The sequence below is a fragment of the Oryctolagus cuniculus genome, chromosome 11, assembly GCF_964237555.1.
Source record: "Oryctolagus cuniculus chromosome 11, mOryCun1.1, whole genome shotgun sequence".
NCBI classification, from domain to species: Eukaryota; Metazoa; Chordata; class Mammalia; order Lagomorpha; family Leporidae; genus Oryctolagus; species Oryctolagus cuniculus.
Window position 1 is genome coordinate 110,315,323 of NC_091442.1, and position 23,777 is coordinate 110,339,099.

Here is a 23,777-nt window from a genome sequence, read left to right on the forward strand (position 1 = left end):
CCAATGGATCGCTGGAAAAGAATTAAAGAGTGAAACACACCTGTCACTCTGGTTAGTCAAAGGATGTGAGATTGATTCTCAAACAGGCTCTAAGGACAAAGCATTCCCCAAATCAAGACCTTGTTTCCAAAAAAATCCATATTGGCAGAAATGAAATGTAAGAATTCCTAATCACAAAGCTAAAAATAGTGAAAAATAAAAACACAAATCTTTTTATATAGTCTGTTAATTAAGGAAGCCTAAAACAGAAAAGTCTCAAAATAATAGGAAGTCCACATTGTAACTTCAACGTATTATTACATTTTAAAGATAATCTCAAGATACTGAAAAATCATGGTTGTGTCAAGTTAAGAAGGAAAATGGGCTGGAATTGTGGTACAGTGGGCTAAGCAGCTGCTTGGGATACCAACATCCCATATCAGAGTGCGGGTTCTAGTCCCAGCTATTCTGCTTTCTGATCCAGCTTCCTGCTCATGTGCCTGGGAAGGAAAGGGAAGATGGGCCAAGCAGTTGGGTCTGTCACCCATGAGGCAGACCCGGATGGAGTTCCTGGTTCCTGGATTCAGCCTGGCCCAGATCTAGCTGTTACAGCCATTTGGGGAATGAACCAGCGGCTGGAAGCTCTCTCCCTCTCTCGTCACTCTGTCAAATACATAAATTAATCGTTATAAAAAAGTGAGGAAATACCTAACTTATTTAGGTCATTAGCATCTGAGTAACCACAACAAATTTAAGTTACTGGGTGACATGAATTCCATACACGTTCTACATCCGGATCCTAGAAAAGGACTCTGACTCAGGAGCGTGCAGGTTAAACATGGGAAGGATCTGGAGACACCCAGAAACGTGCACAGTTCCTTAAATGTACAAGCCATGGCATTTCAACCCTTCCCTCCCCAAAGTGCCCGGCAAAGCACCTGCACAAAGTAACTGCTGAATGGATCCACTTTTTTTTAATTTTTTTTTTATTTTTTGACAGGCAGAGTGGACAGTGAGAGAGAGAGACAGAGAGAAAAGTCTTCCTTTGCCGTTGGTTCACCCTCCAATGGCCGACATGGCCAGCGCACTGCGGCCGGCGCACCGCGTTGATCCGATGGCAGGAGCCAGGTGCTTCTCCTGGTCTCCCATGGGGTGCAGGGCCCAAGCACTTGGGCCATCCTCCACTGCACTCCCTGGCCACGGCAGAGAGCTGCCTGGAAGAGGAGCAACCGGGACAGAATCCGGCGCCCTGACCAGGACTAGAACCCGGTGTGCCGGCGCCGCTAGGCGGAGGATTAGCCTAGTGAGCCGCGGCGCCGGCCGGATCCACTTTCAACATCTATTTGTAGCTGCAGAATCTGCACGTTAGACTGCAACGGGCCCACCTGTACCTTCCAGTTCCATTTATGTTGTTGTCACCACACTTCTTTTCTGATGTCTAAAACAGCTATGCTGTCCTCCTTCTCTCCACACAGTCCTAACCCTTAAACTTCTTTCCACTCCTTCTCTAAACATCCCCAGTTCAACCTACAATGGTGGTGCACCAATTACAGAACAGTGATGTACTCTGACTAAGAAACAAGAAAACAAGTTCTCAAATGTTCATAGATTCTAACCAAAGGCAATTAGAAACTGAGACGCTAGCCAGACTCAGTGACTTCTTTACAGAGCCCGTGGTTATTTCTGGATGTCCAAAGGTCACTGTCTAAGTGACACCAATACCAACGCCCGGTAGGTTATTCAACAAATCTTAGATAAGCAGGAACGTGAACTCTGACTCACATGAACAATCCCAGGCAGGGCTGCCACATTGCCAATCTGCTTCATTGCTGGCAGGAAGCCACCAACACCTGAAGACAAAAGTTTAATATTAGCAGAGTACACATTTGATTTTTTTCCCCTGAGATTTAAACTTATTAACAAATACATAAACAATTCCATATATACCAAAATCCCGACACACAGACAAGAGATAGTTTAAATAGTTATTACAGATTTGAAATTAAGCCATTTTTTCAAAGATCAGTGCATCTAGATGGCTCATCCAAAAAATTATCATCTTTGAATACAAAACAAAAATAAAAGATGACATTTTAGGAAGAAAAACTGTAGTTTCAAAATAAAAGTGACTTTTCCCTTCATTCCAAAAACCACACAATTTTTCTAAAACACAAAATAAAGGTTAAATACAATGAAAATATGCTGCACACCTTAAAAAAAAACCTCTTCCTCCTGGTATTTATAAATTTTATTTCCTAGTTCAACAAAAAATCGTTACACTTTCGTGATACATTACACAAAAAGCAAGATCATCTCTTATCAGCAACTTCTCTGAAAGGAAAAAAACAAAATAAAGCAAACTATGAAGTGAAGAGGGACCACACGCTCTCAGAGTAGAAATGTGTGATTTGTATGTAAACTTTACAGTAGCAGGCTGCTTAATTAATCCACACAGCAGAAAAAGCAGTATGAGGCAGGATGCAAGAGGCGGACTCAACACACCGATCTGCTGAGAAGGTAATCCACCACGGCTTCACTTTCTCTTCCGACTTCTCACCAAGTATGATGTGAAGAAGGACGGCTCCTTCCCAGTGCAGGAACAACGAGAAAAAACCTGGAAAATTTACTATATACTATGTTCCCCCGATATTTCATACATGATAAGAATCTAGGAAAATCTACACTTCTACCTCAAATGACTTAAGGATAATCATAATTTAAACTCATCTTTTAACTATAATCATTTTCCATTCAAAAAGAATAGTCTGAGGTTGGTGCTGGTGCCGGCACCCTGGTCTGAGTCCCAGCTGCCCCACTTCCAATCCAGCCCACAGCTGAGGTTCTTGGAAATTAGTGGAAGCTGTCCCAACTGCTTGGGCCCCTGAACCAGAGTGGGAGACCCGGAAGCAGCTCCTGGCTCCTGCCTTTGGATTGGCTCAGCCCTGGCTGTTGCAGCCATCTGGGGAGTGAACCAGAGGACAGAAGACCTCTCAGTCTCTCCCTCTAACTCTGCCTCTCAAATGAACAAACAAATCTTTAAAAAGTCTGAGAAAAAAATAGTCTGAGAAGGGAGAAAGCAGGTAGCAATTTTATATAAATTATTTATATTTATATAAATCGGAACTTAGTACTTATATAACTGTCAGTTATCTTTTAAGAACGATTTCCTCTTCAGTCTCCCACAACTCCATGTAGAAGGATGAGAAGGGATCATCCTTATTATGAACGAGGAAATAAAAGTAGAGATAATACTCAATGACTTATAAGACATACCCTGTGGGCCGGCGCCGCGGCTCACTAGGCTAATCCTCCGCCTAGCGGCGCCGGCACACCGGGTTCTAGTCCCGGTCGGGGCGCCGGATTCTGTCCCGGTTGCCCCTCTTCCAGGCCAGCCCTCTGCTGTGGCCCGGGAGTGCAGTGGAGGATGGCCCAGGTGCTTGGGCCCTGCACCCCATGGGAGACCAGGAAAAGCACCTGGCTCCTGGCTCCTGCCATCGGATCAGCGCGGTGCACCGGCCGCATCGCGCTGGCCGCGGCGGCCATTGGAGGGTGAACCAACGGCAAAAGGAAGACCTTTCTCTCTGTCTCTCTCTCTCTCACTGTCCACTCTGCCTGTCAAAAAAAAAAAAAAAAAAAAAAAAAAAAAAAAAAGACATACCCTGTGCCCAAACTGGGAACAAAGTCAAACCTGCTCTAGAAACATTATTGTAGAATTATTAATAAATACCAGTAAACTCATTCAATACTAAACTTGGCCTTATCTTCTACATAAAGGTGGAATAGAGGCATCTGATAAAAAACATTTAAAATAAAACTTGATTTCTTATTGTGATTCTTTAAATTTCATTTTTAAATTTTTGATAGGAACACTAATTTACATAGGACACACACCATTTACTATGTGATATTAAAATTACTAATTACAGGGGCTGGTGCTGTGGTGTGGCGGGTAAAACTGCTGCCTGCTGTGCCGGCATCCCCTATGGATGCCAGTTGGAGTCCCGGCTGCTCTATTTCCGATCCAGCTCCCTGCTAATGGCTTGGAAAAGCAGTGGAAGATGGCCCAAGTGCTTGGGCCCTACACCCACATCGGAGACCCAGAAGCAGCTCCTGGCTCCTAGCTTCAGAATGGCTTGGCTCCTGCCACTATGGCCACTTGGGAAATGAACCAGCGGAGACTTTTCACTCTGTCTCTATCCGTAGTTCTGCTTCTTGAATAAATAAATTAAAAATCTTAAAAAAAATTACTAGGGGCCGGCGCTGTGCCGTAGCAGGTAAACCTGCAGCCTGCAGCACCAGCATCCCATATGGGTGCCAGTTCGAGTCCCAGATGCTCCATTTCCAATCCAGCTCTCTGCTATGGCCTGGGAAAGCAGAAGAGGATGGCCCAAGGACTTGGGCCCCTGCACCCACGTGGGAGACCCAGAAGAAGCTCCTGGCTCCTGGCTCTGGATTGGCACAGCTCCAACTATTGAGGCCAACTGGAGAATGAAACAGCGGATGGAAGACTCCAATCTCTCTCTCTGCCTTTCCTTCTGTAACTCTTTCAAATAAATAAATAAATAAATCTTAAAAAAAAATCACTAATTACAAAAATGGTCACCAGTGAAGTGAGAAGCACCAAGACGGGGAAAAAAAAAAAGCCAATTTGCTAAGGAAGACTCAGTATGGGGAAAGACAGGAGGAGGCTGGGTCTTTATAATGTACAAGTTGGCCAATATACCTTTTCTAGAACTACCTCCAGACTTCCTGTTGTGAGATAATTAAATGCCATTGTTATTTTAAACAAAAAAGGAAAAGAAGGGAGGAAGGACAAAGAAAAATAAACAGGTCAAGTTTTACATGGAATTAAGACAATCTTTTTTTCATCCAAAAAAAAAAAAAAAGACTAAAATCTTTGGTTTTCTGAGAAGACTTCCATGAATTCTGCGCTATGAAGATGTACAAAGCCAAAATAGCTGGAACTGTATGGCCGCCTGAAGTCTTCAGCAAGCTCACAAGGCACCCAGAAATTCTCTGACCTTTTCAACCAGACTTTCATGCCCCTTGGGCCCTTTCAAGTAAAGATTTATTTACTTTGTTTAAAAGAGCTACAGAGAAATGGAGGGGTAGGGGAAGGAGGCGGGGCGGGTGGATCTTCCATTTGCTGGTTCATTCCCTGGATGGCCACAATAGCCAGGACTGGACCAGGCTGAAGCGAGGAGCCAGGAGTTTCTTCCAGGTCTCCCGCACAGGTAGACCAAGGCGCCCAAGCACTTGGGCCATCTTCTGCTGCTTTTCTCATGTCACCAACAGGGAGCTAGTTTGGAAGTAGAGCAGCCAGGACATATGGGATACCAGCGCTGCCCCCGAGTTTCTTTAAAGTCCTCATTACCATCTAACGTTAAGACAGGCACTTCACGTAGATCATCGAAGTTGGTTTTCAGTGTTCTTTCCAAGAGTCAGCATTCATGTTCATAATGAAACTTCTCTAAATATTCAGAGAAATGCCTTGCTCTTCATTTCTTCCCTGAAAATATATTCTATTCAGTATTTTTCTAGAGTAGCTCAAAATGATTCCACCCATTTCGAGGCTGTGGACAAACTGGTTATTCATCCAGTCATGGCAGTCTTGATAGCTGTCTATTGTTTCATTCATGCAGTCAAATTCATATAATTTAGATGCAAAAATACACCTATCACTATACATGGATCTTTAAAAACAATACAGGCTTCTCTGAATCTTTGAGTCTGCCACTGAGAAGCAAGCTGGCTCGAACTGGACTGTGACAGGCATAGGATTGAAGGGCAAAAGACCACTGTTCAACAACCAAAAACACCCATCGTCCAGGGGCCAGCATTGTGACACAGCAGGTGAAGCCACCACATGGGCACTGGTTCCAGTCATGGGTTCTCCACTATGACCCAGCTCTCTGCTACTGTGCCTGAGAAAGGAGCCGAAGACGACCCAAGTGCTTGGGCCGCTGCACCCGTGTGGGAAACCTGGAAGAAGCTCCTTGCCTTGGCATGGTGCAGCCCCAGGTGTTGCAGCCATCTGGAGAGTGAACCAGCAGCAGATGGGGGATTTCTTTCTCTCTGTAACAATTAACTTTCAAATAAATAAATAAATCTTAGAAAAGACCCTCGCTCGGGTTTCTCAGACATCATCTGAAGACCACTCCCACCCCTTTTCTGAGACACTGCCAGTTCCTCACACCCATCTTGGGTTCTCTGAACATCACACCATCTGGCTGCAGGCTCAGGACCACTTCCCGATCTTCCAGACTTGGTTCAGGACATTCACCTGCAGCGAGGCTTCCGTCCACGGAGATGTTCCGGACGCAGGTGCCCCTGCAGCTGGTGGAGGGAGAAGGGCAGCCTCTCTCGGGTGGGGTGGCCATGCTCATCTGGTGGCAGCCCCAGGTGTGTAGGGTGGCAAGGTGGCCACAGATGTGCGCTAGGCTCATGCTGCTGCCAAACATGCCCTGAGCTGCCCCCGCGCAGGCATTGGCCGGCACGTCCCACATGTGGTTTTTAGATGCATTGTATTCACATGTCTGTACTGATTACATGAAGGGGGAGTGTTCAGCCCTGATCAGAGTCTGAGATGCAGGCAGGAAGGGGCTTCTTCCTGAGGGAAGGATGCACAGGATCTACAGTGAGGGCACTCAGACTGATTACGGCACGCGATCAGTGTGCTGTGTGCACACGGCTCTAAAACGTAACTATGAAACTGTATACTCCCAGTACAACACATCCTTTCAGTAGATTACATCATTTTTCAAAAAAAAAAAAAAAAAAAAAAATCAACACTGGTTTTATTCCAACTGACAAGAGTAGTGTGATGCCGGCGCTGTGGCGCAGTAGGTGAATCCTCTGCCTGCGGCACCTGCATCCCATATGGGCACTGGTTCGAGTCTCGGTTGCTCCTCTTCCCATTCAGCTCTCTGCTATGGCCTGGGAGAACAGTAGAAGATGGCCCAAGTCCTTGGGCCCCTGCACCCGTGTGGGAGACCTGGAAGAAGTTCCTGACTCCCGGCTTTGGATCAGCTTGGCTCTGGCTGCAACAGCCATCTGGGGAGTGAACCAGTAGATGAAAGACCTCTCTCTCTCTGCCTCTCCCTCTCACTGTCTGTAACTCTACCTCTCAAATAAATAAAATCTTAAAAAAAAAAGAAAAGACCACTCTGGGGCAGCCATGTGGCACAGTGGGGAGGGCAGTGTGGAAGCTGGGAACACAGTGGGTTGAATCATGGGACATGGGGTTCTAGATCCAAGCCTAGGACTTGGCAGCTGTGTCATTTTAGACAAGTGAGCCTGCTGTGGAGGGAAGCCTTTAGTTTGTTGATCTTAAAAAAAGGTCCAAACCTGCTGATTTCTATTTCATCACCACCGTCAGAGCGTCTTAGTACTCCGTAATCGTCACTGCAGGCCCGTGGGACAGCTGTCCTAGACCCTGTTTCAGGGGTGATACCTGGAGTAGGTAAGGTCAGGGAGCGTATGCCCGAGAATAGCTGAAATCAGACTCATGGATCTGAATTACGGCTCTATCACAAGCGGTTGTGTGACCGTGACTGTGAGTAAACTCTCTGAGAACTGACTTAAGCGTGTGTAAAACAGATAACAGCCTCCTGTCACACTAAGCACTATGTGAGATAACCCACGCACGGTACCCAGTGAGGTACCCGGCACACAGGTAAGGCAGGGGAACTGATTATCATTCAAGGTTACCCGAGAAACAAACCAGGCCCCACCAACTGCAAATCATTTCTCCAAGGCCAAGTGGTCACCAATGTGGTCATAGATAAGTAAGCTCATAGGTTTTCATATCTTGATTATTCCTTGGCGAGATTTAACAATTCTAGTTATTTGGGTTACCTTTTTAAGCCACAGAGACGGCAACACTTACACTACTGCCAGTGGAACGCCAATGTACTTACCACCCCCCCGACAGGCATTCCTTAATTCCTCAAACATCAGCTTCTCCAGAGCATCGTTCACGTAGAAGACTCCTTCAACCTGGTACCAAAGCAAGGAAACCACGCGTGAGAAGCACGGACGGGAGAGAATACGGCGCATGCAATACTTGTTTTGCTTTGCTTTTTTGTTTTAAAAGATTCATTTATTTGAAAGGCAGAGTTACAGAAAGGCAGAGAGAGAGAAAGAGAAAGGGGGGAGGGGGCTTCCATCTGCTGGTTCATTCCCCTGTTTGCCACAACAGCTGGAGCTTTGCTGATGGGAAGCCAGGAGCTTCTTCCGAGTCTCCCCGACGGCTCAAACACTTGGGCCATCTTCCTCTTCCTTCCCAGGCCACAGCACAGAGCTGGATGGGAGGAGGAGCAGCCGGGCCTTGACTGGTGCCCATATGGGATGCCGGTGCTGCAGGCAGTGGCTTTACCCACTATGCCACAGCGCCGGCTCCCTTGCTTTACTCTTTATAAAACAAGTGCATATTCCTAAAGCAAGCAGAAAACTTCCTGCTGAAGACTGCAAGATGTCCCTATCTTTAAATATACATGAAACACTATTCTGCAATGTCCACAAACCGCTTTGTTTATGCTCCGACTCTGAAAGCCACACGTAAGAGACAGGCAGGTCAGATGCTGCTCAGTGAGGCTGTCCAGCGGGGGGGGGGTGGGGTGGGGTGGGGGGTGGGAGGGTCAAAGGCTCTGGCTGGAGCCTGTTTCCAAGCGGTTGGCATCTCCCCCACTAACCGCTTCTCCACACGGCTGGCATCTCCCCCACTAACCGCTTCTCCTGCGGCGCGTGTGACCCCGCTGTTTTAAATCACGCCTTCACGTTAGCTGCAATCTTCCACCCAGAGCCAGCAGAGGAGGGGGCTGAGCCCCGAAGGAGACAGACGCCCGCTGTGTCCACGAGCCTGAGGCCAAGCAGCACCCACTGCGTGCAGCCCCCTCCCAATGCGCACGCACCCCACAGAACGCCTCAGAAACCCCGGGCGCTCCGCCAGCTCCCCTCTGGGACCAGACGCTTCTCTGTCAAGTCAAAGTTTCTGCCTCTCTGCAAACTGTCTCCCGGCTTTTTATTTCTGTACTGAGCTCAGGAAAAGAAGCCCGAAACTCTCTCGGGCAACCGGCCTGCCTTGTGCGACGAGGAGCATTTAGGGCACCCACATCCCGCACTGAAGTGCCCGCGTTCAAGCCTTGGCTCTGGCCCTGACGCCAGCCTCCCATTAACGCACACCCTCCTGGGACGCAGCAGGGTCCCGGTCACCCCTGCGGGGCACCTGGGTTGGACCCGGCCTGGCCAGCCTCAGCTGTCGGAGGCATGTGGGGAGTGAACCAGGGGATGGGAAACACCAGATAAACAAAATCAATTTAATAAAAACATATCATCAACACGCAGGACTGCCAACCTTCAGTGCACCTGCACGACACATTAAAAGGTTTGCAAACCTACTTAAAAACACCCGTGCACCACAAACGACCTGAGACACTCAGTAAACCCCGGCTCTCAGGCTCGCGGGTCCTGGGCTCCCAGGTGTCCACGCGGAACGCGTCACCCCGTCCGAGGAAAAGAGGCGAACCGGACACGAAATCCCGGCCGAGCTCCCCGCGGGGGGAGGAGGGCGGGCAGAGCCGGCTGGGCCACCGACGGGGCCGCAGGCTCCCTCCTCTGCCACGCAGTTAAGAGCACACCGCCCGCCCTGTGCATCCGCCAGGGACCAACCGTCTCCCAGAACACCAACCGGAGGCCGGAGCGCTGGGCCGGCCTGACTCCCAGGCGCCCAGCCCGGGCCGCCGGGGCCGGTTCGGAGAAGACCCCCGAGCCCCCGAGGCCCGGCACCACCACAGCTCGCCAGCGCCCGCGGCCTCGGAGCCGGCAGGGGACCCGCCCCGCGCTGGGGAAGGGTCGCGAGGCCGCGGAGGAGGCCCGCCGCCGCCGCCCAGCCCGCCAGCCCCGCCGCCGCCTCACCTGCATGTTGGGCACGAAGCCCTTCTTGATCCTCCAGCAGTTCTTGTTGATCTTTTCCAGGAACTGGAGCTCATCGTTATACGTGCGGCTCATGGCGGTGGCGGCGGCGGCGGCAGAAACTCTGGAATCCGCTAGGACGAGTAGCAGCCGCGCTGTCCGGCTGCCGGGAGCACCTCCTCCTGGAGCGCGACGCGCATGCGCGGAAGGCTGCGCGGAAGGAGGGGCCGACGGCAAGCCCCGAGGCTCGAAACTCCTCGTGCCGATCGCTGTCTGAGTTCGACTGCCCTCTAGTGTTTGCCCTTTACAGGTCCCTCTCAGTGGACCTAAGGCTGGGCTGCTGGCTGCTAGCTTAAAAGTGGCAGTGTTTGGTGTGACGTGGCTGCCTTCTGTCCTAAGAACACCCTGAGGCTGGGTCAGGTCCATCTGCCGGGGCTTCCCAGGATAGCCTCCTGATGACCACGTCCTCTGCCATGGAGCTCTTACACCGATGCCTCTTGGGGGGAGTGAGCGTTCGGTGATTTCAGTTTCTCGTGCTGGGAATTGGAAAAGCTTGATTGGATTTCTCTCTGTGCCGTTTAATGGGTTTGTGTAAGGAATCCCTTTCACCTCTGTTTTCCGGTCTGTAAAATGGGCTCATCATTCTTCGCTGGAGTGCGTGTGCACGTTGCATGAAGTGAGACTGCAGGAGTACCCAGCACAGGGCCTGGCAGCCTGGCAACTCTCTCCCAGCCCCTTCTAGGCTGTCAGCATGGCCAGAGCCAAGTGTGTGGGTTCTATTCATGTCTGAAATGTCCCACACCGGCTCCCCTTTCTTCCCTCTCTTCCTCGTCATCCCATTTGATCAGGCGCTGGTTAGCATCGTTATCAACTATGAATTGCCTGGGTTTAGACTTGGCACCAGGAGGTAGTGGGAAGCACCCTAAAGCTTAAAGAAGTGATACAGCCTCCGGGGTTTCCTGTGGTCACCCTGCTGCTCGCTGGGGAGATTTTAACAGGCGAGGGGTCCCCTTTTAAATCAAGTCTTGACATCTGTACAAACTCAGTTTTTGTCCAGGGTAAAGAAACTAAATTCTCTTTCCTTTTTTCTGCCTTATTTTATTAAAGAATTTTCAGGGCAGGACATTCTTAAATTAAAAAAAAAAAAAACAAGATTGGCATTGATAGAAAACCATTTTAATGAAACTCAGGGGGACAGTAATGGTGAATATAAAACATAATATCCAATATACAGGTAGTGCAAACACTCGAGAGCTGAAGGGGTCTCCACTGGTGGCACCGACACAAGCACAGACTTCGGGGTTTCTTACTCACCTGTCAGAGGTGCCTGCCTAGCTCTCTGCCCTAGAATCCTGAAAACGCAGGCACACCCAGCATGCACACACATCCAACCCCCCCAACACTCCAGGCTCAAAGGCACACATAGCCCAGTTTACCCGTTAGCCCACTTTGTCTCCTTTTAGAAACTTCCTGCCTGAGCAAGTCACCAGGGCTGTATCACCCCAGTGTGCACTGCCATTCCGCTCTGGGTTGACAGGAGCTGTGGGATTCACGGCCATCGGCTTCCTGGGGTGGATTGCAAGAGGCAGTCACGGGGCAGGCTTCCCCTGCCACTGTCCACTGAGCAGGTTCAGGTCTTTCCAACCAGCGAGACTTGGCTGCTGCTTCAAGGATGCTTCATACCTCAGGTCGGTGGAAATCAGAAGGAAGCTCTGCAAAGCATGCAATGGTGCAGCGCTGAAGGTCACACCAAGCCTGGGCCTGCCTGGCCTCGTCTGCGGGCTGAGGGACAGAGGCCCCACCATGCCATGCCCTGCCCTACTCCCGTGCCCATACGTGAGGCCTCGACAGGAGAACAGGCCATTTTGGATTACAGGGTGCTTCAAAGTGATCAGGGGACAATGGAATTCAAAGACGCACTGATTTGTTGCTAACGTTTCTGAAACACATGCATGCTCTTTGATGACAGGCACTTCCCATGAGTTTTCTGAGGACCCCTCGTACTGTCATGGGTGTGACTTGTAGAAGGGGAGGGGAGGAGAGGGGTGGAACAGGAAGGGGAGTCTTGGGGGGGCATGGGTCTCTTTCAGAAACTCAGGAGGGAGCCGCAAAAAAGTTCATGGGAAATGCACGTTATGAAAAACTGCATGGATTTAAAATTGCTTTTACACAAAATCTATCTTTTAATTCCATTTTCCATGAATATCTTGAAGCAGCTTTATAGTTCCACTTCAAACCCAAAATACACAAATAAATAAATGCCAAAAGAAAGAAAATAAAGGTATTGTGAAGTTCGTTAATAACGATTAACCGGAAATCAGTGCTCAAGAGATCCCTGGCCAGGGAGGGTCCTAGTCTAGGGAGCGCAGCTGCCTGGGAGAACAGGAAGAGCCAGTCTGCCCAGCCATGCCCTCCCCAGCCACCTGCGCCGCTGGCCTCTCTGAGTCTCACTTTGATCAGCGAGATGGAACCAAAGCTCTCAGCCTGCAGTTTGTCTTGGGGGGCAAATAACAGAAAGTGCACTGAAGAACACCCGGGGCTGCGCTTTTGGCCTAGCAGTTAGGATACTGACGTCCCGTATGGAACCCCCGGCTTCTGTACCCAGCTCCAGCTCCTGATTCCAGCTTCCTGGTAACGCAGGTCCCACAAGGCAGCAGGGGATAGCTCAGGTGATCGGGTTCCTCTTACTCAGGTAGGAGGCCTGGGTTGAGTTCCTAGCTCCCAGCCTTAGCCTGGCCCAGTCTTGGCCATTTCAGGCATTTGGGGAGTGAACCAGTGGACAGGAGATCTGTCTGTCTGTCCGACTGCCTCTCAAAAAACAGGAAAAGCATCTTTTGTGCCACAGAGTGAATAAATTTAGCTGCCAAGTAAAAAATTGGACTCTGATTGATTTATGAACTCAAGCTTAAGTGGTTTTCATTGCTAACTACAACCTTATTATTATTTTTTTTATTTGACAGGCAGAATGGACAGTGAGAGAGAGAAAGGTCTTCCTTCTGTTGGTTTACTCCCCAGATGGCCGCCTTGGACGGCGCACTGCGCCTATCCAAAGCCAGGAGCCAGGTGCTTCCTCCCGGTCTCCCCTGTGGGTGCAGGGCCCAAGCACTTGGGCCATCCTCCACTGCACTCCCGGGCCATAGTAGAGAGCTGGCCTGGAAGAGGGGCAACTGGGACAGAATCCGGCACCCCGACCGGGACTAGAACCCGGAGTGCCGGTGCCGGTGCCACAGGCGGAGGATTAGCCTAGTGAGCCGCAGCGCCAGCCTACCTGCAACCTCTTAAGAGCTAAAGCGTTTGCTTACAAAACTCCTTGGGTTTGGAAAAAAACAAGCAGTACAATCTAAAACACAAAACAAGCAAAACAGGAGATGACTCATTCTATCAAGAAGAGAAATAGGTTGGTTCAGGGAAGATTTGCATTCTTACCTGAAGAACTTCAATATCTGAATTGACGAATGAAATGTTGTAAGGGTTGGGCAGAGGAAATCCTTGCTGCAATTTTGCTAAAATATAGAACGAGGTGTAAAATAACTGGGTGTGTGTCCAGACGTTTCAGCACACATTTTGGTAACAGGCTATCAACCAGTTTTTAAATAATTTATCTTTTAATTTTTCTTGATAAGTTATTTTCATTCTTTCTGCTATGTTCCTGGCTTTCTCCTGGGAGAACTATGGAGTAATTCTGGTCTAACAAAAATGCACCTCCAATTAAGTGCGTTTGTACAGCAGAAAGGTGCTGAATATTTTCAAACTGCCCAACTTACATGTTGAAAATATTTAATAAGTGGGTCCTGAGAACATTTTGTTGTCTCACATAAAGTCTTTTAGCCAAGCCAAACTCCAAACGCTGCAGTTTGTGAATGATTGCAGTGTGGGGAGAAGGCTCAGGACTGCCAGCCGTTAAAGCTGTATTTGCCCAGCGGTCCTTGCGCAGGAATCACACAGGTGATTGCATTTCCGGCTGAGCTGAAGGCGATGCTGCTGCCTAGGAGACAGGCTTCAAACTCCGACCTCAACCCGAGCCGCCCCGGCCGGCCGAGGGTGCAAACGACTTGGACCTCTAGTGACTGATTTTGCAACCCTGTTGTAGATGGCACAAGCTTCGTAAATCCTGGCTCTGTCTGGGGCTCAGAAGAACACTCCAGGGTGGAAAGTCCCAAACAAGCCCCGACGTGTTGTCAGCCCCAGAGTCGCATCATTTCCCGTGGGGTTCTTACCGTTGGCCAGGGGGAGGACCCCAAAGTGAAGGATGGAGGACAAAATATTCTCAAACCTCAGGACCTAAAATGAAAGCCAACACCGCGTTAGCCGCCAGTCGGGGCGTTTGGCAAGCACCAGGGCTGGCTGGGGCCTGCTCTTGCCCAGAACTGATCAGGCTCCAAAGCAGGAAGGAGCACCTTCCCGTGAAGATAAGCCAGCATTGTGGGACCCCCATAGCGCAGGCCTTCCCAACTCTGCCCCAAGGACAGACGTTTCCTTCTGCGTTGGCTCTTGGTGACTGCACATGCAGAGGGGCTGCAGGGTGGCGGCGACCTGCCCCTTCCTGCTCCCATAGCCACCAAGAACCAAGAGATTCCCCAGTTGGCGGCCTTCCCCTGTTCCCGGGGGACTGCAACCACAGGCGCTCCCTTGCACTGCCTTGTGCTCTGAAGGGAACGGCATCATCAAAACACCCACGTTATCTTTAGTAACCATACTTGTTGTATAACCCGAGCAAAGTGCTGCTTCCTGGAAGGATTCAGGTTTTAAAGGTAATAATCAGGTCATGATAACATCAGATCATTTAATGAATCCGTTTTTGTGTCTCGTGTGTGCGTAGCATTCAAAAGAATCTCTCTGAAGCTTAGCAAAGGTGGCTCTACGGCCAGATTTCCTAGGTTTACCTCTCGCTTTGCCACATTTACTGTGTGATGTTGGGAAAGTTACTTAACCTCTCTGTGCCTTCATTTCTTCAACTGTAAAATGAAGGTAATGGTAATAATCTCAGAGTTGTCAAAATTAAAGTTATGGGGCTGGTGTTGTGGGTTAGCCTCTCGTGAGGCCTGCATCCCGTATTGGAGTGCTGGCTGGAGTCCCAGCTGTTCTGCTCCTGATCCAGTGCACTATGCCCAAGGCAGTGGAGGATGACTCAAGTACCTGGGCCCCTGCCACTACCCATGTGGAAGACCAGTTTGGAGTTCGTGGCTCCTGGCTTTGGCCTGGCCCAGACCTGGCTGTTGAGGGCATTTGGGTAATGGGCCAGTGAATGGAAGATCTGTCTGTTTCTCCCTCTCTATCACTCTTTCAAATAAATAATAAATAAATCTACCTTTGAAAAAAAATTACAGTTAACATTATATAAAATACCTGGTGTATGCCATTGTCATTTCCCCCAGAACTGCCATGCTTAGCACATCCTGTTATTGATACTGAGCAGTTTACCTGGGTCTTCCCAGAAGGCTGGGGCTCATCGTGCCTCCTCTCTGGGCTCGGGAAACAATGTGCACGAGAGAGGCAGCTATGCATTCTCATCGACTGCAGTCTGTCAGCCGCCACGTGGCTGTGCTGCAGAGGTTCTAACCACAGTGCATGTGACAGTCCGATATTTCAGGCCTCCATGTCTGGCAGGAAAGCTATGACTTATTTTCCAGCTTATCGACATCATTGCTCCTGGCTCCTGATCACCCCAAACTGAGAGTCAGGAAGTTCCTCCAAAATTAAACAGACAAATTCTACAACATCTTGGCCAGTTTCTCTTCCTCTATTCCCACTGGATAACTGTTTTTTTTTGTTGTTGTTGTTGTTGTTGAATGTGGTAACAGTTAAATTCAGTACTTATCATGTCCCAGGCACTGCCTTCTGAGATGTTAAGACATGAGCAAGGCTGTACCACCATAAGTGGGAGCTTATGCTTGCAGTTTGGCCTCAGAGTTGATGTATGAAACTATTATGGTTGGGGCCAGCACTGTGGCGCAGCGGGTTAAAGCCCTGGCCTGAAGCACCGGCATCCCATATGGGCGCCAGTTCTAGTCTTGGCTGCTCCTCTTCTGATCCAGATCTATGTTATGGCCTGGGATAGCATTAGAAGATGGCCCAAGTCCTTGGGCCCCTGTACCCACATGGGAGACCTGGAAGAAGCTCTTGGCTCCTGGCTTTGGATTGGTGCAGCTCCTGCTGTTGTGTCCATCCAGGGAGTGGACCAGCAATGGAAAACCTCTCTATCTTTACCTCTCTCTCTAACTCTGTCTTTCAAATAAATAAACATAAAATATTAAAAAAAACCTATTATTCTACGCCATCTCTTGACATAGAGGGGACCAGAATTCAAATAATTTTTATAAAAAAGGCCATCATTCAAATTTAAGACCTACCATGTACTCAGCGCACTAAGTGAATTTCACACACAACCTCAGCTAATTCTCTCCACAACCCCAAGGCTGAAAGCCCTAGCCCCATACCTACTTGTATTGCCTAGCTGGACTTACTCTCATCCACGTGTTTGCTTGTCATCTGCCCCCGCACCCCGTTCCATCCACAGGAACTAGGCGTAGTTCCGCCCAAGCATTCTGATAGCAGAATCCATGCTACCAACTTCTCTAGCTTGGTGCCCTCATGCAGGAATGAAGTGGTGACTGGGTTTTCCCTGCTGAAGTATGGGGAAAGGGATTCTCAAGTCGCCTGTTGAGGAGTCCCTCTTCTAACCAGCAAGTCACCAGGATGGGCTCTCCTCCCTGCCGCCCCATCCTAGGCCCCCAGTACCCATAGAGTCAACCTTGACTTTACTTTAGGAGATGAGTAGAAAGCATTTGAAGAGCAAACTTAATTAGAGCCTAATAATTTCCATATAACCTCTTCCTATGTGATTTTGTGCTATAAATTTATTTATTTTATAGTTTTTGGGCTATAAATTTAACCTTAGAGAATTATTCCTTGAGAAAATAAAGTCTTCCAAGGTTGCCTGTTCTCCCAGCATTAACAATGTCTTATAGTCTTCTGAGTTCTTTTAAGTTTTTCTGCATCAATAAAGTTGGAGAGTCCCTCTCTTGTTTAATGGCGATGAGCTCTGTAGATACGTAGCTACTGACAAAGACCTATCATTGACCCACCTTTATTCAGGCTCCTAAACCTTCTTCTAGGCCCTTCCTTGTAAATTTCAGTTTTGGCAAAGAACTTGCCCAAGTCAGTTTATCCAGAACCCCATCCTGGATTCTTAATCATTCTTCGATAACTGATCAAGGCACTCATCCTCTACCACACCCTAGGTGATGTCTGATTCAGCAAGATTCTTGCCAGGCTGGCTTAGCCAGAGCCCCCTGTCTCCCTACTTGTTTTCTCAGTACTTTTCCATTCACTGACCCAGACTCTGCTCCTTGGCCGTCACTTCCTCCTAGCTGATGCAGTAACTGGAGTTGAGCCCAACGCCCTGCCCCACGGCGAGCTCCACTGCCGTGCTTCTATTCCCTATCGCAATGGTCTTGGACACAGTTCTTGCTGTGCTCAAACAAGCCTCCTTCAATCCCTTTAGTTAAAAGCTGCGATCACGGGGAAATCAAGTATTCAGAGGCACAGGAGACAAGCACCCCCTTTTAGGCAGATCTCATGCTTCCTGCTCCAGGGCACCCGAGGGCTCTGTTCCTACCTCAATCTTGCTGCGTTTGGGTTCCGGCAAAGACAGGCGGAATCTGCAAGGAAACAGGAAACAGTTAAAGGAGGTAGATTTCACAACAGCCACCTTCATGGAAAGAGAGTTCAGAAAGTCACTGTTAAAAATGAAATGCAAAAAAGCGGGCAGAGTTCTACGGCATCTGCTCCTACACCCTGCTGCTTATGAAGCAGAGCAGGGACAGCAGAAGGCTTGTATTCGCAGCCATTGCCAAGTACATTTGCTGCGGGACTGACTGTGGGCAACCCGCAGTGCAGAACAGTCTCAAGAAACTGCTTGCAGATCCTCTGGCTCTGGAGTCAACCTTCTAGCTTCCCTGACTCCTCATCATAACCCCAGACAACTTGAGTGTATCTGACATTAAAGGCTGAAGTTTGGCCTAGTGGTTAAGTTGCCTATTGGGCTGCCTGCATCCCGTATGTGAGTGCTGGGCTCAAGTGCTGACTCGGCTTTGGATTCAGATTCCTGCTACTGTGCACCCTGGGGAGCAGCAGGTGATGGCCCATGAAGTGGCTCTCACTCCCCATGTGAGAGACCTGGACAGAGTCCCCAGCTCCTGGCTTCAGTCTGACCCAGCCCTGTCCACTATAGGCATTTGGGGAGTGAAATGGGGATGAGAGTTCTTTCTATTTCTGTCTCTTAAATAAATAAATTAATAATAATAAATTAATTAATAAATAATAATAAATAAATAAATAAATACTATGCTCAGTCAAGGAGGCATTCCTCAAAGATCATGTTACCTGTACCATTTTAAAGCTGTTTAAGTAGTACCTGAGGTAAACATTAACTAAGAGAGATGTAAAATGCAATGCAGTATAATTGTTAAGAGAATGCCCAAGTTTGAATCCAATTTCCATCCCTTAATAACCCTGTAGATTTATTCCCGTCAATCTTAGTTTTCTCAGTTATAAAATATAAATAAGAAGAATACTGGCCTGTTAGAGCTATAGTGAAAATTGAATGAGATAACGCATGTGAAATGCTTAGAACCGTACCTGACCTATCCTTACCGCCCTACACATACGAGCTGTTGTTACTCTGAGGAGAAATGATCTTAAGCCAGCACGCAATGTCCTTGACAGGCTTCGTCAAATATCAACAGAGCACTCGCTACAGGTCCAAGCAGCAGGGAGGCCCTACCTACAGACGGTCAAGGTGAATGCCAGTGTATTCTGATGCTCGAGGTTTTCAATAAATGTTGATTTAATTGTGAAAGAGAGAGAGGGAGGTAGGGAGGTAGGGAGGGAGGAAGGAAGGGGGGGGGGGGAGAGAGAGAGAGAGAGAGAGAGAGAGAGATCCCATCTGCAGGTTCACTTGCTGGAGCTGGACCTCGACACCAAAGCCATGTGAGAAGCAGGAAGCCGACTATGGAGCCATCACCGCCGCCTCCCAGGTCTGTGTAGCAGGAAGTTGGTGTCAGGAGTCACAGCCAGAAAGGGAACTCAGGCACTCTGATGTGGGATGCAGGAATCTTAACTGGCACCTTAACTGCTAGGCCAAATGTCTATCCCTGTGCTTGATCTTTTCCAGGGATTTGCATAGGAAAGCTAAGGGCCCAAACTGCCTCTCTCAGTTTTCCGAGGGCTGGTCCATAGGTAGTCCTCCCCATATACAAGACCCCTTCATTCTGCATACTGGGAAACTGAGGCCCAAAGAGGGGAACTACTCCTGGCGGATTTGGGGCTGGAGCTCAGAGCTCTCGATGCTCATCCCAGAAGCCCCTTCCATAAAGGACGGGGCCTCCCCTGCTTCCCCGCTCTCCCAGCATTCCGCGGCTCACGTTCGCCCAGGTCTTGGGCTTCATTTCTGCATAAGCCTTGTAATGAAACTCTCCAGCTGACTTTATTCTCTCCAGTCCATCTTCCACACCAGCCCCAGAGTGAGCTAGGCCACAGGTTGCCTGATGAGGGCGCTTTGATCGGCTTGTGATAAAAACACAAGCCATTCGTAGGGCACAGAAGACTTCCAGTACCCAACTGCCTGTTCACCCTCCTCTCTTCATTTCCCACCTTGAATTTTATTCTCAGTAACCCTGAACTGCTCAGCGCTATGCTGTTTTAGTAAACAGGCCCTACAGGCCTGAGGTGAAGAACTGTCAGCTTAAAAACATGCCAAGGACCCTGAAAAGTTAAGATTAATAAATATCTACAAAAAGCATCATTATGGCCACTAGTCACTACTGCTCATCACCACTTACAGTTAGATATAAATTTTAGATGGGCATTTCAAAAAGTTCATGGAAAGAGGAATTAAAAGATACGTTTATTTGGGTGCAAAGATTTTCTGAAGTTAATGCATAGTTGTTTCCTGAAGCATCAGTGTTTCCGGCTGCCCATATTTGAAAAGATGTGAGATACTTTTGGCTGGCGTCCCCAAACGTTAGAGTGACTCAGGTCAGAGATCTGGAGACGACTAAGAGGTCTGTCCTGGCTCACTGCCTGATGCCTGGGCCTCTGCGCCTTTGTTCACGTTGACCCTGCTTCCGGGGGGGTTGTCCTTCCCCTTGCTCCTTCACTCTTTGTAACAGTTTAAGATTTAACTCAGGTGCTGCCTTTCAAGAATTACTCTGTTACTACATTGTTTTGGTACAGATGCAATTTAAAACTTGTTTAATTTATTTGAAAGGCACAGAGAAAGAGGAAGAGAGAAAGAGTGCTTCTATCTACTGCTTTATTCCCCAAATGCCCACAGGAGCCAGGTCCAGGCTAGGCCAAAGCCAGGAGCCAGGAAATGAACTGAGGTCTCCCGCATGGGTGGCAGGGACCCAGCTACTTGAGCCAGCCCCTGCTGCCTCCTAGGGCGTGCATTGGCAGAGCCTGGAATCAGGAGTGGGGCCATGGTGTGACCCAGGTACTCTGATAGGGGATGTGGGTGTCCCAGGAAGCATCTTCACTTGTATGCCAGAAGCCTGCCCCCTGTACTACAGCTGAAGAGCAGAGGGTCACAAAAGTATGTTTGCTTGTTATTAGCCAATAGCATATGAGTATGAACTAGGTTTTGAGACTGCTTCAAACTGCCAACTGAGAATAACTATCAGAGAAACAGTGAAGTCTGCCAAGGCTTGTATGTGACATCATTGGCGCTGAGGCTCAACCCGGTGCCAGTGGAAATGAGGACCAGAATCCATAGGGGCTCCTTGAGGTGCTGCTGATATAACCCGAGGTAATGCCTCCTCTAGCCACCCCACCCTCAACGATGGGCAGACCTATTCTGGTTTGGAAATTCGGCCTCCCATAAGCATGGAGCACACCTTTGAGATTCCCTGGTCTTTTCATCACAAGCCCAAGCCTCTCCTGGCCACCGTGGGACCGCCTGCTCTGAGTGAGCTTTCCTGGGGTTTCCCATGAACCAGACTGTCCTTTCTCCCATGGCCGTCTTCCTTCTTTTTCCAAGTGCTCCAGGCACCCTTGCCAGGCTGGGTTTCTAATAGACTTGGAGAAAAACAGGTGGAGCAGAAGGACAGTGTCTCCTTGCCTGTTTCTCAAAAACAGCTAAGCTCAAGCCGACCACTAGGTGGCGTCCGACCTCCATGCTTTGATTTTTTCATCCTCTACCAGGCCCCGGAGTTGTTAGGAAAGCCCTGCTATTAGGAGCCAACTCTTAGCGCTGAATCGTGGACTCTTTGGGGGAAGAGAGCTCACTTGGCCCTGCTGTGCAGACATACTAAAGTATGACCTATTTAAAAAGTCTCAGAGATTTATTGCCCAGACTGAAACCAGAGCTAGAGTGCAAATGCTTAAGTGTGGTAAAAGGTTGTTTGTTTTGTGATTTGGGTTCATCTTGCAAATAGGACATAAGGAAGGTCAAGTGTCAAAAGCACTATTAATGTCGTTCTTCCAGCCACCTGTCCACAGCAGACGTTGAAAACCACCCCCTCCCCCCGACCCAATACCCTGTGAACTCTTGTTTGTGTCTTTGCTCAGTGACTAGGAACCCTCCGAGGGTGGAAATCAGACTCAGTCGTCTTTGTATTGCAAAAGTTGGGTTGAGCACGTTTCGACACTGAGTGTTCATTCATTCATTCATTCATTCGCCCAACCGGTATTTATTGTGCACTTAATATGTGTCAGAACTGGGACAGGTGCCGCTGGAGACAGGACTGAGCAGAACCAGGTATGGCCACTGTTCTCAGGTAGCCCAGCCTCGTAGGGGAGGCCGATACTGGTCAAATCATCCTTCCTGGAGGGACAGTGCAGCCTGACTATGCCGGAGAGGCCTGTGGGGGTTGACCAGGCTGGGTGACTCAGGCCATGTTAGGATTTGAATCTTTAACCTGAAGAGCAAGGAATCCGCTGACAGTTTCTAAGAAGAAAGATGTGTAAATATCACTTTGTCTCCAGGATGGGGAAGAGAATGGCAGGTCAGAGGTTTCCCAGGTTCTCATTCTGTGCTCAGTAACGTGCTGGGCAGTGCGCAGGATTTCATTTGTGTCTACCGCTGTGGGGGATGGAGGGACCCTGTGCGCAGGAAGCAGCCAGAACAAACAAGGCAGTGTGACCTAGGTGCCCCTTTGGGGATTAATGCGCCGCGCAGACTTGCTGCAGGAATGCCGGAAAGGAGTATAAAGGTGAAGAAACCAGCCGGCGCTATTGGCGTGTGTGTGTGTGTGTGTGTGTGTGTGAGAGAGAGAGAGAGAGAGAGAGAGAGAGAGAGATGGGGAATGTCTTGGGAGGAAAACCAGCTGTCCTTTGAGAGAAGCACTCTGTAGCCACCTCCAGTGTGTCCCTGTGCAGCCAGCCTTGCCATTGCCTTTTTTTTTTTTTTTTTTTTTGACAGGCAGAGTGGACAGTGAGAGAGAGAGAGAGAAAGGTTTTCCTTTTCCGTTGGTTCACCCCCACAATGGCTGCTGCGGCCGGCGCACCACGCTGATCCGAAGCCAGAAGCCAGGTGCTTCCTCCCGGTCTGCCATGCAGGTGCAGGGCCCAAGGACTTGGGCCATCCTCCACTGCACTCCTGGGCCGCAGCGGAGAGCTGGCTTGGAAGAGGAGCAACCGGGACAGAATCTGGCACCCCGACCGGGACTAGAACCCAAGGTGCCAGCGCCAAAGGCAGAGGATTAGCCTAGTGAGCCGTGGCGCCAGCCAGCCATTGCCTGTTAATCTGAGCATTGCTCCCATCTGCCTGTGGGCACAGAGGATAGGAACCACTGTCCACTCTGTGTTAACAGCAGTGCCAGGGACAGAACAGGTGCTTAATAAATTCTTACTCAGGAAGCATGAGTACGTGACCAGAACAAGACCGCTGGGGCGTAGGTACTGGAATTGGGGTCACTTTGAGGGTCAGCCAGTCTGGAAGTGGTGGTCATTTTAGGGGGCTGTAGAAGGTAAACGTGGCTGGAGTGCAAGGTAGGACAAGCAGTTTAAGAGCTTAGAAAGCCGAGCGCGTGGACTGAATGCACAGTGAAAGGTCCTGGGGAAGGGATGTGTGGGACTCTGAAAGGACCTTCCTGGTGAGGGAGAGCTCCCCAGGGTTGTAACCACACTACCTCCCGCAACTTGGGAATTCCCACAACGTGTCTGGGAGAAGGATCCACTGGGGACTTCCTCTTCCGTTGGGGGCCACCTTGCTGTGGCCTTCCTCTGCCCTGGCTTCATCAGTAGCCCAGAGGAAGGGTAGAGATAGGGGCCAGCCCAGGTGCCCACACGGAGTCCACCAACCTGTTCGAGGCAAGATCCCAGCGGCAACTGTGAGTCCATCCTTCCTGGCCTGTTTTCTTTGCTGGGTTTCTGTCCAGATGGCTCACCTTGGGGAATGTTTATCTGCCCAAGCTGTGAGGAGTGGGTTAGGCAGCGATTCCATCTGCCTGGTGTCAGCTGTGTTTGTGTTATCTGGCTGTGTTGCCCGGGAGGGGTGGTAGGGTGTACAAGCACATGCTTGTGTGTGTTGATGGTAGCAGGGTGGGGCAGTTTGTGAGCATCCAAAACCTCAGACAAAACAAAGTCAAAAAAAGTCCCAGAGTTCTAAATGGTTCAAAAATAATGCGCATTTGATTGTCTTCAGCTTTGCATGCAATTAAGAGAACAGGGTTAGAGCTAAGTCATCAAATGAGGCCCAAAGAAGGGAAAGTGTCATGTAAATTAGCCTCTACCTTAACCTCAAACATGTCAATTAAATGGCCAAGCCTTTCCTGGGGTTGTCTCCAAACAAAACTGCGTTTGGAAAAGAGGCTCCGTTGCAGATAGAGTAATAACAAGAAACTGGTTTATGACCTAGAGGACCAAACTCCATGGCTTTTAGGACC

At 49.2% G+C, this 23,777-nt stretch overlaps 2 protein-coding genes across 10 annotated transcripts in view; both read right to left on the bottom strand.

The window, feature by feature from the left end:
* Window positions 1–10,103, bottom strand: part of RTCB (RNA 2',3'-cyclic phosphate and 5'-OH ligase) — a 29,049-nt gene extending 18,946 nt beyond the window's left edge. Inside the window, exons 1-5 of one of the 3 annotated variants that reach the window (XM_070052810.1) lie at window positions 9,895–10,074; window positions 3,638–7,977; window positions 2,482–3,253; window positions 1,762–1,829; window positions 1–11 (exon numbers count right to left, since the gene is read on the bottom strand). The exon at window positions 1–11 is cut by the window's left edge and continues 89 nt beyond it. In XM_070052810.1, coding sequence (XP_069908911.1) covers window positions 1–11; window positions 1,762–1,806 — 56 coding nt within the window. In that variant the 5' untranslated portion in view covers window positions 1,807–1,829; window positions 2,482–3,253; window positions 3,638–7,977; window positions 9,895–10,074. Of the gene's footprint in view, window positions 12–1,761; window positions 1,830–2,481; window positions 3,254–3,637; window positions 7,978–9,894 lie in introns of all 3 variants that reach the window. The other 2 variants (XM_002711419.5, XM_070052808.1) reach the window with 2 other exon arrangements.
* A 946-nt stretch (window positions 10,104–11,049) lies between these two features.
* BPIFC (BPI fold containing family C) overlaps window positions 11,050–23,777 on the bottom strand; it is a 62,801-nt gene continuing 50,073 nt past the window's right edge. For 6 of the 7 annotated variants that reach the window (XM_008257061.4, XM_070051323.1, XM_008257060.4 and 3 more), the window contains 4 exons: window positions 17,510–17,552; window positions 14,109–14,172; window positions 13,318–13,394; window positions 11,050–11,603 (listed from right to left, as the gene is read on the bottom strand). In XM_008257061.4, coding sequence (XP_008255283.3) covers window positions 11,481–11,603; window positions 13,318–13,394; window positions 14,109–14,172; window positions 17,510–17,552 — 307 coding nt within the window. In that variant the 3' untranslated portion in view covers window positions 11,050–11,480. 7 annotated transcript variants of the gene reach the window in all.